The following is an 11,716-nucleotide window of genomic DNA, read 5'->3' as shown; positions in this document are numbered from 1 at the left end:
CATAACTTTTTAATGGCTAGAGTGACTCACAACAAGTACCATGGTCCTACAAAGCCTGCTTCCCCATGTGATCATCGAAAGGATCTTTGACTAATCTTTTTTTGGCTTCTTTTACCATTAATCATATGTAGTTATGATGCACAAATTTGCGTACATACTTACTGCAGGTCCTGTTTGTGGTTTGTCTTCGAGTCAGATATATATATGCTTCCAACTTTATGTTATCCATCCATTCTTTAATTTGTCGTCACTTCTAAGTTCTAATAATCATTATGCATGCATTACCGGCAGTATAGTAGTCGTACCGTGTAGGATTCATATACTACTTTATATGGTTCAAAATTGTTATTTGCACATGCTCGTGAGATATTTTTTGAAAATTTTATAAGCCAAATTTGGTAATTACCATCTACATCAACATGTACTATTACAAAAGAAGCTCATATATTGAAGAAGAGATAGATGTACACGTACACCACGTAGATTGAATCTAAAGCATGGGACCAATGACCAATCACTTAAAAGAAGAAACATCGTTGGATATCTTTCCGCTCTACCAAAATTTTGGGTTTGAATCAAACTTTGAACATGAATCAAATGTTATAACTTTTAGAAAAAGTTTGTTACCCATTTATATTTAATGAGACTCGAGAAACTAGTATTCACAGTTGTATGTGGAGATACATTATTACACTAAAAAAAACTCGAAAAATTAATATTTTCAGTTGCACGTAAAGGTTTTCAATTGGAGAATACATGTGGTAGAAAAAAGTATGTATATAGTAACAGCACAACACGTAGTTAGGTAGTAGTTTTCATTATAGTGATTTTCATTTTCATAAGTGTATATTATCTCAAATCTCAATCCTTTTCATTCACATAATGATTGTCAAAGACATCATGGATCAACAGCTAGCATATGTGTGTTTAGAGTAATTATTTGACAATAATACCAAGCTGGATAGCACAACACCATCTTCACAATTTTGAAGTACAAACATTATCTTCTGTCCACACATTGAATTGCATATTTACCGTGCATGTACAACTTCACATATATAGCTCTTTTGTACATATAGAGAAGCTTCGTTTCAAATGAAATTCCAAATTAGTGGAATAGTGTTAGAACTTGAAACCAATTAATGTTCTCTAGACAGCTAGATTAATTACGACCTTCAACATTATTATTATTGTTATAATTAAACTTGATACTATATATGATGGTGACATATACCAAATTACCAACTATATTCCATAAAATCACTTCTAAAAGGAACACTACTCTCCAATATGGGGCTCGAGACGTGGTGACAAGTAATAGCTGCTTGCCAACAAGTCACAAGGGTATTCACTGTCTCCTATAGAGACGGACCAACACCTCATTAATTAACCTAAAGGTTAAAATTAACCAAATATTGCGGAAGAGTAATGTAGCTTATAGGTAGATTCAGTTCTCAAAAAAAGAACAAAGAAAAAGCCTACAAAACCACTCTTACAAGTAGCCTTTCAGTTTCACCAATGATCATGAGATGAAAGCTTATCTTCTCTTTTACTACCCTTTGAAAATGACTCAACCTTCCATCATTATGAATGATGGAGACATAGGATGCCACATAGAGCTCCTTGGTCATGGACATTTTTGTTGTTGAGAATAAGGTTGTCTTCAAGGTGTGATGGATTTTAATTACAATTGGAATTAGAATCAGAACACGACAACATAGAATATTTATTATATGGGACTCATAATTAAACACATACAGATAATGTGAACAAAATTTATTTGTTTGGTTATATTTTCTATCTTGTCAGTGTAAATATGTCTTCAAAAATCAAAATGATGTGATAAAATTGTGGAATATGACAAAAAACTATAGAAATCGAATGCTGTCCATTTGTGGTGATTGGTGTCTTTTGTTCTCCAAAATGAATGATGACAATGAGAACAAGTTCACCAGAATAAAGAAATAAATAAAAAGAAGAAATGCTGAGTGCTATTGTTGATGTTAATAAAATAACTCAGCACAATAGTACAACACTGTTCTTTGTTGAATAAATACAAAAATCTCAACTAATTATTAATTAATTAAACAAAACAAAATCTACAAAATACAAGTAAACGCAACAACTATTATGGATCTAGTACGTTAAAGTTAACATTGATACGTGAGAACCATTAAGCCATTACAAATATTATTATTATTAAAGTTGAATGCGGAAAAAATACTGTATGTTAGAACGAAATCAAGTTAATCATTAATCAAGTAATCAAGGTCAAGTGTAAATAAGCTCTAATTAAAGACAAATTGTTTCGGAGAATTTTGATTTGAATCATGAGTAAGAACAATCATTGATCAAACTTGACTTATTTTTCGGCAGAACTCAAGATTATCAGAGTTCTTCCCCTAAAAACCAGAAGATTAAGACAAAAGAAAATAAAGTTTGTCATTATGGCAAAGATTAATCCAAATCCAAAGCAGTAGTAGTTTACAAAAGGTATATGACACCTTAATGGTGTGGTGGATGGATGACAGACAGTCAACAATATGACCTAATTAAGCATCTAATCAACAATATGAGTGAATTATAGAAACAGTTTAATATAATTTCAAATCATTTTATAGCTGGCGAAGAAGGACCACCACACTCCTTACAAATGATTAACTAAACAATCATGAGCTTGGTTCTATTCATAGAAAATAATATAATTTATTTTAGTTGCAACTACATAATATAGAATATGTTGCCTGACCAGACAAGGAAAAAGCGTGATAAGTTTGAGGGAAATTCAAACTAGAATACAAAAGCTCTATAATTCTAATCACAAAAGCATAAGAAACATTTGATTTATTAATTTTTTTAGCTGTAATGCTAATCCTTAGTTAATTTGTAGAAAAGTACACAAGATATGCTGCCTCTTGTGACATGAGCCGTGTAATCTTATTCAGTCAAGTTTCCTTCTGACCAGTCCTTTGAAAAAGTCAAAGCTGTAAGCATAGCAGAAAATTGTCTTGAATTTCAATTTATATCATAATCAGGTCATGCAATAACATAATTTGAAATATTCAGTTCATTCAAAGATGCAGCTAGATGAGACAGATCGCTGTTTCTGATAACTATATGTGTGTGTCAAATTTCAAAAGTTCAAAAGGCCAAATAAGTGCAAATGTGCAATGTTATGTTCAAGAAATATTTTGTCAACAACTAAATCAAGTATTTAGAAGAAAAATATATCTTGTCCATTACCTATTACCATCAGGGTGGAGCTCACACATTTGGTTGTCATCACCGACTGCCAACAAATATCCCGAGGACGTCAAACCCTACAAATAATAGCAATTATCGATATAATAAATTTTATTTATGAGCGGCAGCAACACCAGAATAAATTTTATTTATTTCCAGTAATGATGTCAAGTTGACAATCAAATTTAAACTATCAATATAAACATTGAATGTGCTAGCAGATAAGTTACACGCATTACATTCTTTGATTTGATATAACAATTTCAGTTTTGAAAATTTCTAACTTCATCATCAATAATCAACAGAAAAAATTGTCTGTTCTTTCATACAACAAATTTCAAATCAATGGACTTGATCAACACTCAATTCAGATATTTTAGTAAATCAGGAGAGACTATTTCTGTTGACCATACCTGAATAGTTACCGCATGTTCGACTACTTTCTCCTCGTTCTTTTCTTGTACAATAACTCTCTGTCCACTGCATGAAATTTTGAATGTATAAACAGATGCACAGAAACCATTCCACGTATACTAGTATGCAACAACATGCTTTGTTTTTGTTTTTTCCAAATAAAAACATAACTAGGATGTTGAAAAAAACATTATGTTTAAAACTTCAGTTCGACTGCTAACAAGAACAAATGAATTCAGGTTCAGTAATTAATATTGTGAAAATATGTTGGGTATATCAGAATCATCTCCTTCATGATTGAAGTGAAAATACAAGAATAAAAGCACATGATAAAGAGGATAAACAGAGACATAATACTTGAAATTAGAGTCACCTGTGCAACCATGTCTTGTAATATAGTTCCTCTAGGGTTTGAAATCCTGTATTTAACATAATAGGTTAAGCTCCAAATTTTCTCAAATGTCGGATACAGTAAGGTAGAGTATATTGTATGTCCTTGACAACCAATCAGCACAAAATATAGAATGTTTAAGAAAATATGGATGTCTGGGATCAACTTACCATAAATTTTTAACTAAAAACACAACACTTTGGTTGTTAATTTCTTATTTTTAGTAAATGTCAATTTTGGTCTTCTACAGATGCATACAACATCACATTGGTCATCCTTGTATCATAAATTTACTATGGTGCTCTCATAATAATTAAAAGCAATTAGTTTTGGGAAGAAATTCTCTCATGCAAAACTTTTATGTGTGTGTGTGTGTGTGTGTGTGTGTTCGTATGGACGTTCAGAATTTTTTAACGGATCCAACTCATTTACTTTCTATAACAGAAATCAAAATTTCAAATGAATAACAAGGTCATATGAAACTCTAACATTAGAGAATCCATCTCATTAGCTTTGTTGTTCCAGGGACAGATTTGATGTCACTTAAAGAACCAATTTAAATATTTGAGGGCAACATTTTACATTGGATTTGATGCATATCTATACACTTACGACAAAGCTATGACATCCACATATTTGGAGAACTAAAATGGACTCTCTCCCTCCCTCTCTGAAGTTCTTAGGTGACAAAAAAAGAAAGAGATAAGGCCAATAATTGAAAAAATAAGTCTGTTAAACGAATAATAAGGGGTAAGGGAAAACATCATGTGACTCTGATCCTAAAATCCAAGTGAGTGATTTTTCTTCTTCTAGGTCTTGGATACGAACTATGGTACATAAAGCCTGTGCACTAGGCTCCTACCATCATTGTTAAGAGCCCGGAATATTAAAAGGTAAAATTGATAGAAAGAGCACATTTTTATTGAATGACCGAGAAAAGCGAGGTTTTCTTCTTCACAAAGTATTTCTCCGTTCACAACAACTATCAAATCCACTTAACGATTCTTCTCCCACTACATTTCTCCCCATTTATTTAACTAACTAACTAACCACTCTTAAGTCTTGACAAACAAACAGCTCTAACTTCCTGATACGGATGCATTTGTGGGAAAACAATATCAGAAGAGGGAAGACCTTTGATTCTGTTGATTAGGATTTATTATTTTATTTACTTTTAAAAAGTTGGTATAACAGAATTTTTAAACTTAAATTACAGTATTGTTGAGAACAGATTTTACCTATTAAAGAAGATTATTATCATTCAAATTTGAATGATAGTAATTTTAGGATTAAGTTAGCTATTCACCTAATTTAAGTAGGACTCTTCTGCTACTGTAAGCCTATTTAAAGGCATTCAGATTTGGAATAAAGATCATCAATAATTATTAACAAAAAATCTTGTGAATTTAAGAAGAGTCTCTGTCAAGGACGAGTCAGCTTCTGCTTTCACCATAGGTCAAAAGAAGGTTCTACCGCGTCTAGGGACCATAACACTTCCCTAACTTTTTTTGCACCTATAAGGTCCAACTTTAATGGCTGCCATCAAGTGATCAAACATATAGTAGAATGAGACGAAAACATCGATGATCACTTATCATGGTTGTTTTTGTCCCATTCTTTCCACTATGTGTTGAGGCACTAATTGTAGACGAATTGTTGGACACTCTTTGTATTCCAAACACAAGCTTGGCTGGCAGAACTTCCCATTTAACTGTCTTGTCTTTCTTCAGAAGTCCAATGACTGAGACCAGTTTGTGTCTGGTCCATTATGTTTACAGTTTGACTCACTTTGCCAAATGTCAAATCTTCACCACTTTGCTTTTGGGCTAGTCCCAGTCTTTCCACTTCATCCCTACCTCTGTCTGTCTCTTAAATCTTAAACTTTGTTGTTGTTTTGGAACAACACAATAGCACACATCTTACCCCTCATTGCCATAGTACCGAATTATCAGCCACCATACGAGCACTGCGGTTGCTATGCTCCTCTCTCAGCTCCCTCAACAGAGGTTGCAAGTTGCAACCCATTATCAGTGCTCCCTTTCAAGAACACCCTGAAATTCTCCCTTTCTTCTCCCAATAAGATATCCGACAGATTGGACCAATTGTTGGGAAACAAGAGAAATCGAAAGAGAACATTGATAAAAAGAAAAGCACAATGTTATTGAATGAATCATAGAGGAAAGGGAAGAGAGATTTCCTCCAACGGTTTCCAATGTCAAAGGATTTCTCCTTTCACCACCACCAAATTCACATGATGATCCTGCCCCATTCCCCCCATTTATTTAACCAACCAATCCCTATAAGGTTGGCTGAGTGGTTGGAGTCTTAAAGAGTGGAGTCATAAGGCGAGGGTTCAATCCCTATCCTAACAAAATACTAACAATACTAAGATTTGTTATTCAAAAAACAAAACCTAACTACCCTAACTACTTTTGCATCCTCCTCTGTCATAACAACTAGGGTTTATAGAGGATCAAATATACAATACTTTACCCAGTATGCAGGTCCTTGTCTGTGGGAGCAAAAGGTAACAGCCATATGTCTCACCCTCTAAGTCAATAGTAAAGGCCATTACAAGACATAGCACAACTATAAAAAAGAAAAGAATTAAACCTGGCATAGGGGAAAAAGAGGATAATGAAGTTTTGCGCCTGGTAAATTAGCAAGCAATTTTCAATTATATACTGCACTAGTGCATCCTGGGCCCTATGATAAATCCCTTTTACCCTTTTCGCAAAATATACATTTGGTTCAATCTGATGAGATAATTAGAATAGTACCTTGATTCAAAAATAGATCGAAAAACTTCTCAAATTTGTTAAAAAAGGCTGCCAGAACATCTTCTCTTTGAAATTGGTAAGCTCCCACAGACAATTCTCTTAGAACTGTATTTAAGGATGTTGTTGGCTTCTCATTATTGACATTCAATCCTATTCCTGTGAAATCACGGAATTTTTTATGACCTCACCAAAATGACAAAATAAATTAAATTCTCTGCAGTTAACAGGATTTAATATACGGGTTTAGCTAATATAATACATGGGATGGAAATGCAATTGGTCATCATTGAATAAAATTAGCTATCCAAGAATACCTTATTACCTGCACTGATATTGAACTTCTTTGATCTATACGTTGAGGTGCAAAGAATGCCTCCAACTTTAAATCCATTTAAGTAAAGATCATTTGGCCACTTGATTTTAACATCAACGCACGGCAATCCCTGGAATGAAAAGTGTTTCAAAAATGCACAGGAGCTCAAACAACTAGACAATAAAATACCGTGACAAATCATGGAAGTTGGTTTAGAAAATTGACCAAACACAAAGCAAGCATTTGTTATTTTAAAATGACAACCAAAAACCATTCAGCTTTTGAAACTCCATATAATGATGGGAGTTGTCTTCTTCTCCCTTTCAAAAATTTTGCTACCATTTGTCGTTCATGCTTAATAGGTTTATACTCACATTCTGAATATCTTAGCAGTTAAGCAGCAAGACTGACCAACCAAGTTTGCATTTTAGTAGATAAAAAATGAAATTCTTTCAAATAACAGCATTCTTAATACTGCATACAACTTCATAGTTTTTTCCATATTCACAAAAAAGCACCATTACTTTTACCAGAATATTAAACTTGTACACACTTATAGTCTTATATTGCCTGAAAGCATATAAGCCTTAAGTTAAGTGTTAAATTTAATACTATTTTCCCTTAACTAAATTCACTGGGAGACTAGGAATATAGCCAGTAGTTTAAAACCAAGTGCTTACATTTTTGTCACAGATATCCTTGATTGCCTCTGTGATAGCCAAGGAAACAACATACTGAACTAAAGGAACGATCCGTCCATCCTCCATTTGCAGAGTAAAAGAAAACATCAGGCAACCTAATGGAGACTCCCAGGCATTCTTTGACCGACCTGGGAGTTTAAGCTCTCAGAGAAACTTCTATATAAACTTAAAATATAACTTAAAAGGGACAGAATCATGGTAAAACTAAATGTCCGATCAAACCTCTTCCCTTGTTCTGGATATCACCAACACATACTGTACCAACCGGAAGCTCACAAAAGTTGCTGCATAAGAATAACATTATATTTGAAAGAAGATCTTAAACATACTGGGAATGACAACAGGTAAATAAAAAAAAAATATTGGTAAGATATCATCTTAAGAACAAGAAAGTTTGGTTACATAATAATTTTTCACTATCTGATTATGGGTCCAACCAATGCATAATCTAAAACATGAAGAACAGAAAAAGGTGCAAGACATACTGTGAAACGACATCATGTGTCGAAGTTAACTCAGGAGACCATATGAGAAGCCTGCCAAATTGATTGGTAGAAAGAGAATTCATGAATGAACTAAATTGGAAGGATTGTCGTTGTATAACACTTTTATTGAACTCTGAATGTAAAATAATGGATAGTTCTTTCTTGTCAGGGAGCTTGAGAGTGTTATTGGTCTTAATAGCTATAGCAGTTTCATTCTCTGCGAGTGATTTGCCACATAGAACCAACAAACTGCAATCCACAGCTGATAAAAATAGAGGAATAGATATTTCATCACCAAGATTCAAACTTTACTCCAATTGTTCAATAACCATGAATTTAATTCATTATAGGAATTAATTAAGTAACTGATATTTTTAAAATTTAACTAGTCTACCCAGTTGTTCAGCTAACAATCTATGGTATCTGAGAGAAAGATAGCGCTGAAAGTAACAGGTTGCGATCTAACCTGAGGATGCCATGAGTGTATATGTAGAAAGATGGTAGTTGTAAACCCTCCTTGTGGTGGCTAATAACAACGATGCTGTTGACGCAGAGTTCAGTAATACCATCAACCTTCCAGTGTGTATTGTCTAACCTATAATTGTAATAAACATATTTTAGAATCTTAAATTCCAACAGAGTCCAAGTGGAAAAGGTGTCACAATATTCTCATAAAAAAAAGGTGTCACAATACTTATGCACACATATATCCATCACTAAAAAAATGACAATTTGAAAGTGAAAGATCAAAATTTAAGCACAATTTATGAAAGACACAATCCATCGGTCGGATATTCTATCCAATGGCATCAAATTTGTTCGAGAATGAAAGGAAGAGCAAATACAAAGGGCATGGTTCGGTTAACCATATCAACCAAACCGAAGTGTTGAAATGGTTCGGAATAACCAAACCGAACCGTTCAAGGTTTGGAACTAACCGAACTGAACCAAAGTTATGGTTCGGTTAACCATTTGCATATCTATTAACCGAACCGAATCCAAAATTTTGAATTTTTTAGTCCTTTTACGAATTTAATTGTTTTTTTGTCCTTTTTTAATATCATTTCATTACTTAAGAAAGTAAACAATCAAATAGATATATGGCTTGAAGACATTCTAATGACATGAAACAACTAGCTCATAAGATTTAAAATCTATACAAAAATATACACATATCTGCAGAAACAAATGCACAAATACACTTTCAAATTTATAGCTCCCTAGCTTATTAGAGGATCACACTTTCAAATCTATCTGCAACTGTAAATCCAAAAGCTGCAGCATATCTCCATAAGCTGACAATTCAGTTTATTCCATTTATTGGCAAATTGATGAGATAGCATAATGCTAAACTTGAGCTATAAATGGATGTATCTTGTATTGCTATAATTGACATTGAAGCTAGAAAACTATACTTAGAAGAGTATTGTGTAAAATGGAATCACTCAAAGCTGAGAAACCAACTGAGAAATCTGGTAACTCTCAATCATCAGGGCAAGTCAAGAAAGAGGATGCTGCCAAAACTAGTGGGATCACTCCCAAAGCTAGAGCTTCTAAGGTAGAACCAAAGAAAACATTAAATAATATTTTGATTACTTGTTTCAGGCTAGCAGCAGTAAGCAGAAGATAACAAGTGAAACTTAGATAACTTGAAAAAGTAATTGTTGGAACTTGGTATTATAAATTTGAAGAATCCATAAGGTTACTGTCATGGTTCATGTTTCATGAATCTTATCAGTAACACTATCTGTATTATACCACTTGCTTTTGTTGTCTCAAAATATACTTATGATGAGATTGTTACAAAATATTAGTATTTTATTAATTGCTGCTAAAATTCAATTTTAAGGAGACAATGACATCAAGAAAATTCATTCAAATTTAAGGCCTAATTAAACAAGTCCAAACAATATAGAAACACTAATCATTCTGAAGTTAAACAAACCAAAAATAAGCAACCTTAGTACAACATATGCTATATAAGTGCTTATGAATAAGTTATTTTTGTAGCAATAAACTTAACCCAAAACCATACCAGAAACAAAATCATCATACCCAGACAAAAATCAAACAAAATCATACCCAAAAATCAAAATCAATGATACCCAAAAACAAAACTCAAAAAACATCATACCCATAAACTAATTTATACCTTAGGAATCGCAGAAGAGGTGAGAGTGAGAATCGCAGAAAAGTCCAGAAGAAGAAGAGTGAGAATCGCAAAATCAATGAGGTCAAATTTCGGTTCCGTTCATATGAGCTAGCTTCAATTGAGTGAGAATCAGAGAAGAAGAGGTGAATTGGATTGAAATTGATTTTTTTTTTCTCTTCAGAATAGTGAGAAGTGAGAACTGATATGATTAATTGAGATGTAATGGTTCAGTTCGGTTCACAACAATTAACCGAGTTTAATAACCGTTCGGTTCAGTTAGTGAATTGTTTTTAAAATAACGGTTTGGTTCAATAAATAATGCAATGATTCAGTTAATTTTAGTTTGGTTCAGTTCGGCTAACCGGTTTGACTCAGTTTTTGGTTATTTTTGCCCACTCCTACAAATATCCATCAATAAAAATTAGTGTTAGATTGACCTATCCTGTCTGCAGACCAACGTTTGCAGGTTCCAAAGCACTAAGTATGTGTTTGGTTATGCAGTGGTGAAAAGTAAGTTGAGCGTATATTGATTTATGTTTGGATACATTAACATAAAAGAGATTCTTATCAATTTATGTTGTTTATATAATTTGGATAAAGCATTTGGATGTCTAATAACCAAGATGAGTTTCAATGAATATCTGATAAAGTTGTGTATAGTCATTTTTCGGATTGTTGATTTCGATATTTCATTTTATCCCTCCACAAATGTAAATAATATTGCGATTAGCCAAGAAATTTACATGCACAAATAAAAGTTTAGACTAGACAGGTCCTAATATTAGCATATAATCTCAATAAAAGGAAGCATAAAATAAAGTTCCACACAACTGAGTAATGTTAATTATAGTCCACTTCCTCACAAGTGCTTATGGTCAAATAAGTCAATTAATGTAACGAAACGACTAGCTAAGTGGAAAACAGCACCATAAAAAAACAAAATCAACATTTGCAGATTGTAATCACATTCATATAGTTTTGTTTCAAGCATAAAACAAAAAGAGAATTGAAGAACCGAATAGTAGCAAATAGCAATAGTAGTAGTAGATACCTGACGTTGTGAATTGAAGAAGAACAGAGGCCCTTGAAGAAGAAAATCGCAGAGAAAGGGAACACTGAAAATTTATATGTTGGGGCGGATGACCCGAGGTTAAGCAGAATATGAGTTTGGGTATCATTTAATTAACGGGTTAGGATAGGGGTCCATTCCGGAACTATCGGGTCGGATCAAGTCCGA

The 11,716-nt window shown here is 33.2% G+C and overlaps 1 protein-coding gene across 2 annotated transcripts; it reads right to left on the bottom strand.

The window, feature by feature from the left end:
• Positions 1 to 2,657: 2,657 nt before the first annotated feature.
• LOC11411288 (biotin--protein ligase 2) lies at positions 2,658 to 11,666 on the bottom strand. Of its 2 annotated transcripts, none has more exons than XM_003601050.3 (11): positions 11,531 to 11,666; positions 8,794 to 8,922; positions 8,328 to 8,589; positions 8,065 to 8,126; positions 7,822 to 7,970; positions 7,151 to 7,271; positions 6,829 to 6,984; positions 4,031 to 4,076; positions 3,657 to 3,723; positions 3,244 to 3,320; positions 2,658 to 2,984 (listed from the first exon to the last, which is right to left on the bottom strand). In XM_003601050.3, exons 2-11 carry the CDS (start codon positions 8,894 to 8,896, stop codon positions 2,942 to 2,944), a joined length of 1,086 nt encoding a protein of 361 aa, XP_003601098.1. In that variant the 5' UTR covers positions 8,897 to 8,922; positions 11,531 to 11,666; the 3' UTR covers positions 2,658 to 2,941. The 2 variants fall into 2 exon arrangements, with proteins under 2 accessions (XP_003601098.1, XP_039687378.1); XM_039831444.1 differs by lacking the exon at positions 11,531 to 11,666 and adding an exon at positions 10,480 to 10,872.
• Positions 11,667 to 11,716: the final 50 nt, after the last annotated feature.

This window comes from Medicago truncatula, chromosome 3 (assembly GCF_003473485.1).
Source record: "Medicago truncatula cultivar Jemalong A17 chromosome 3, MtrunA17r5.0-ANR, whole genome shotgun sequence".
Taxonomy (NCBI): domain Eukaryota; kingdom Viridiplantae; phylum Streptophyta; class Magnoliopsida; order Fabales; family Fabaceae; genus Medicago; species Medicago truncatula.
The sequence above is the reverse complement of the archived record's forward strand: the minus strand, read 5'-3'. Positions and strand labels throughout refer to the sequence as shown.

Bases quoted from the DNA above. Each gene is read 5' to 3' on its own strand.
- LOC11411288 (XM_003601050.3), bottom strand. From the start codon at position 8,896: ATGGTATTACTGAACTCTGCGTCAACAGCATCGTTGTTATTAGCCACC. The intron at 6,985-7,150 runs GTAATAAGGTAT...GTGATTTCACAG, and splicing joins GAAGTTCAATATCAGTGCAG to GAATAGGATTGAATGTCAAT. The intron at 4,077-6,828 runs GTACTATTCTAA...TGTTAAATACAG, and splicing joins CGATCTATTTTTGAATCAAG to GATTTCAAACCCTAGAGGAA.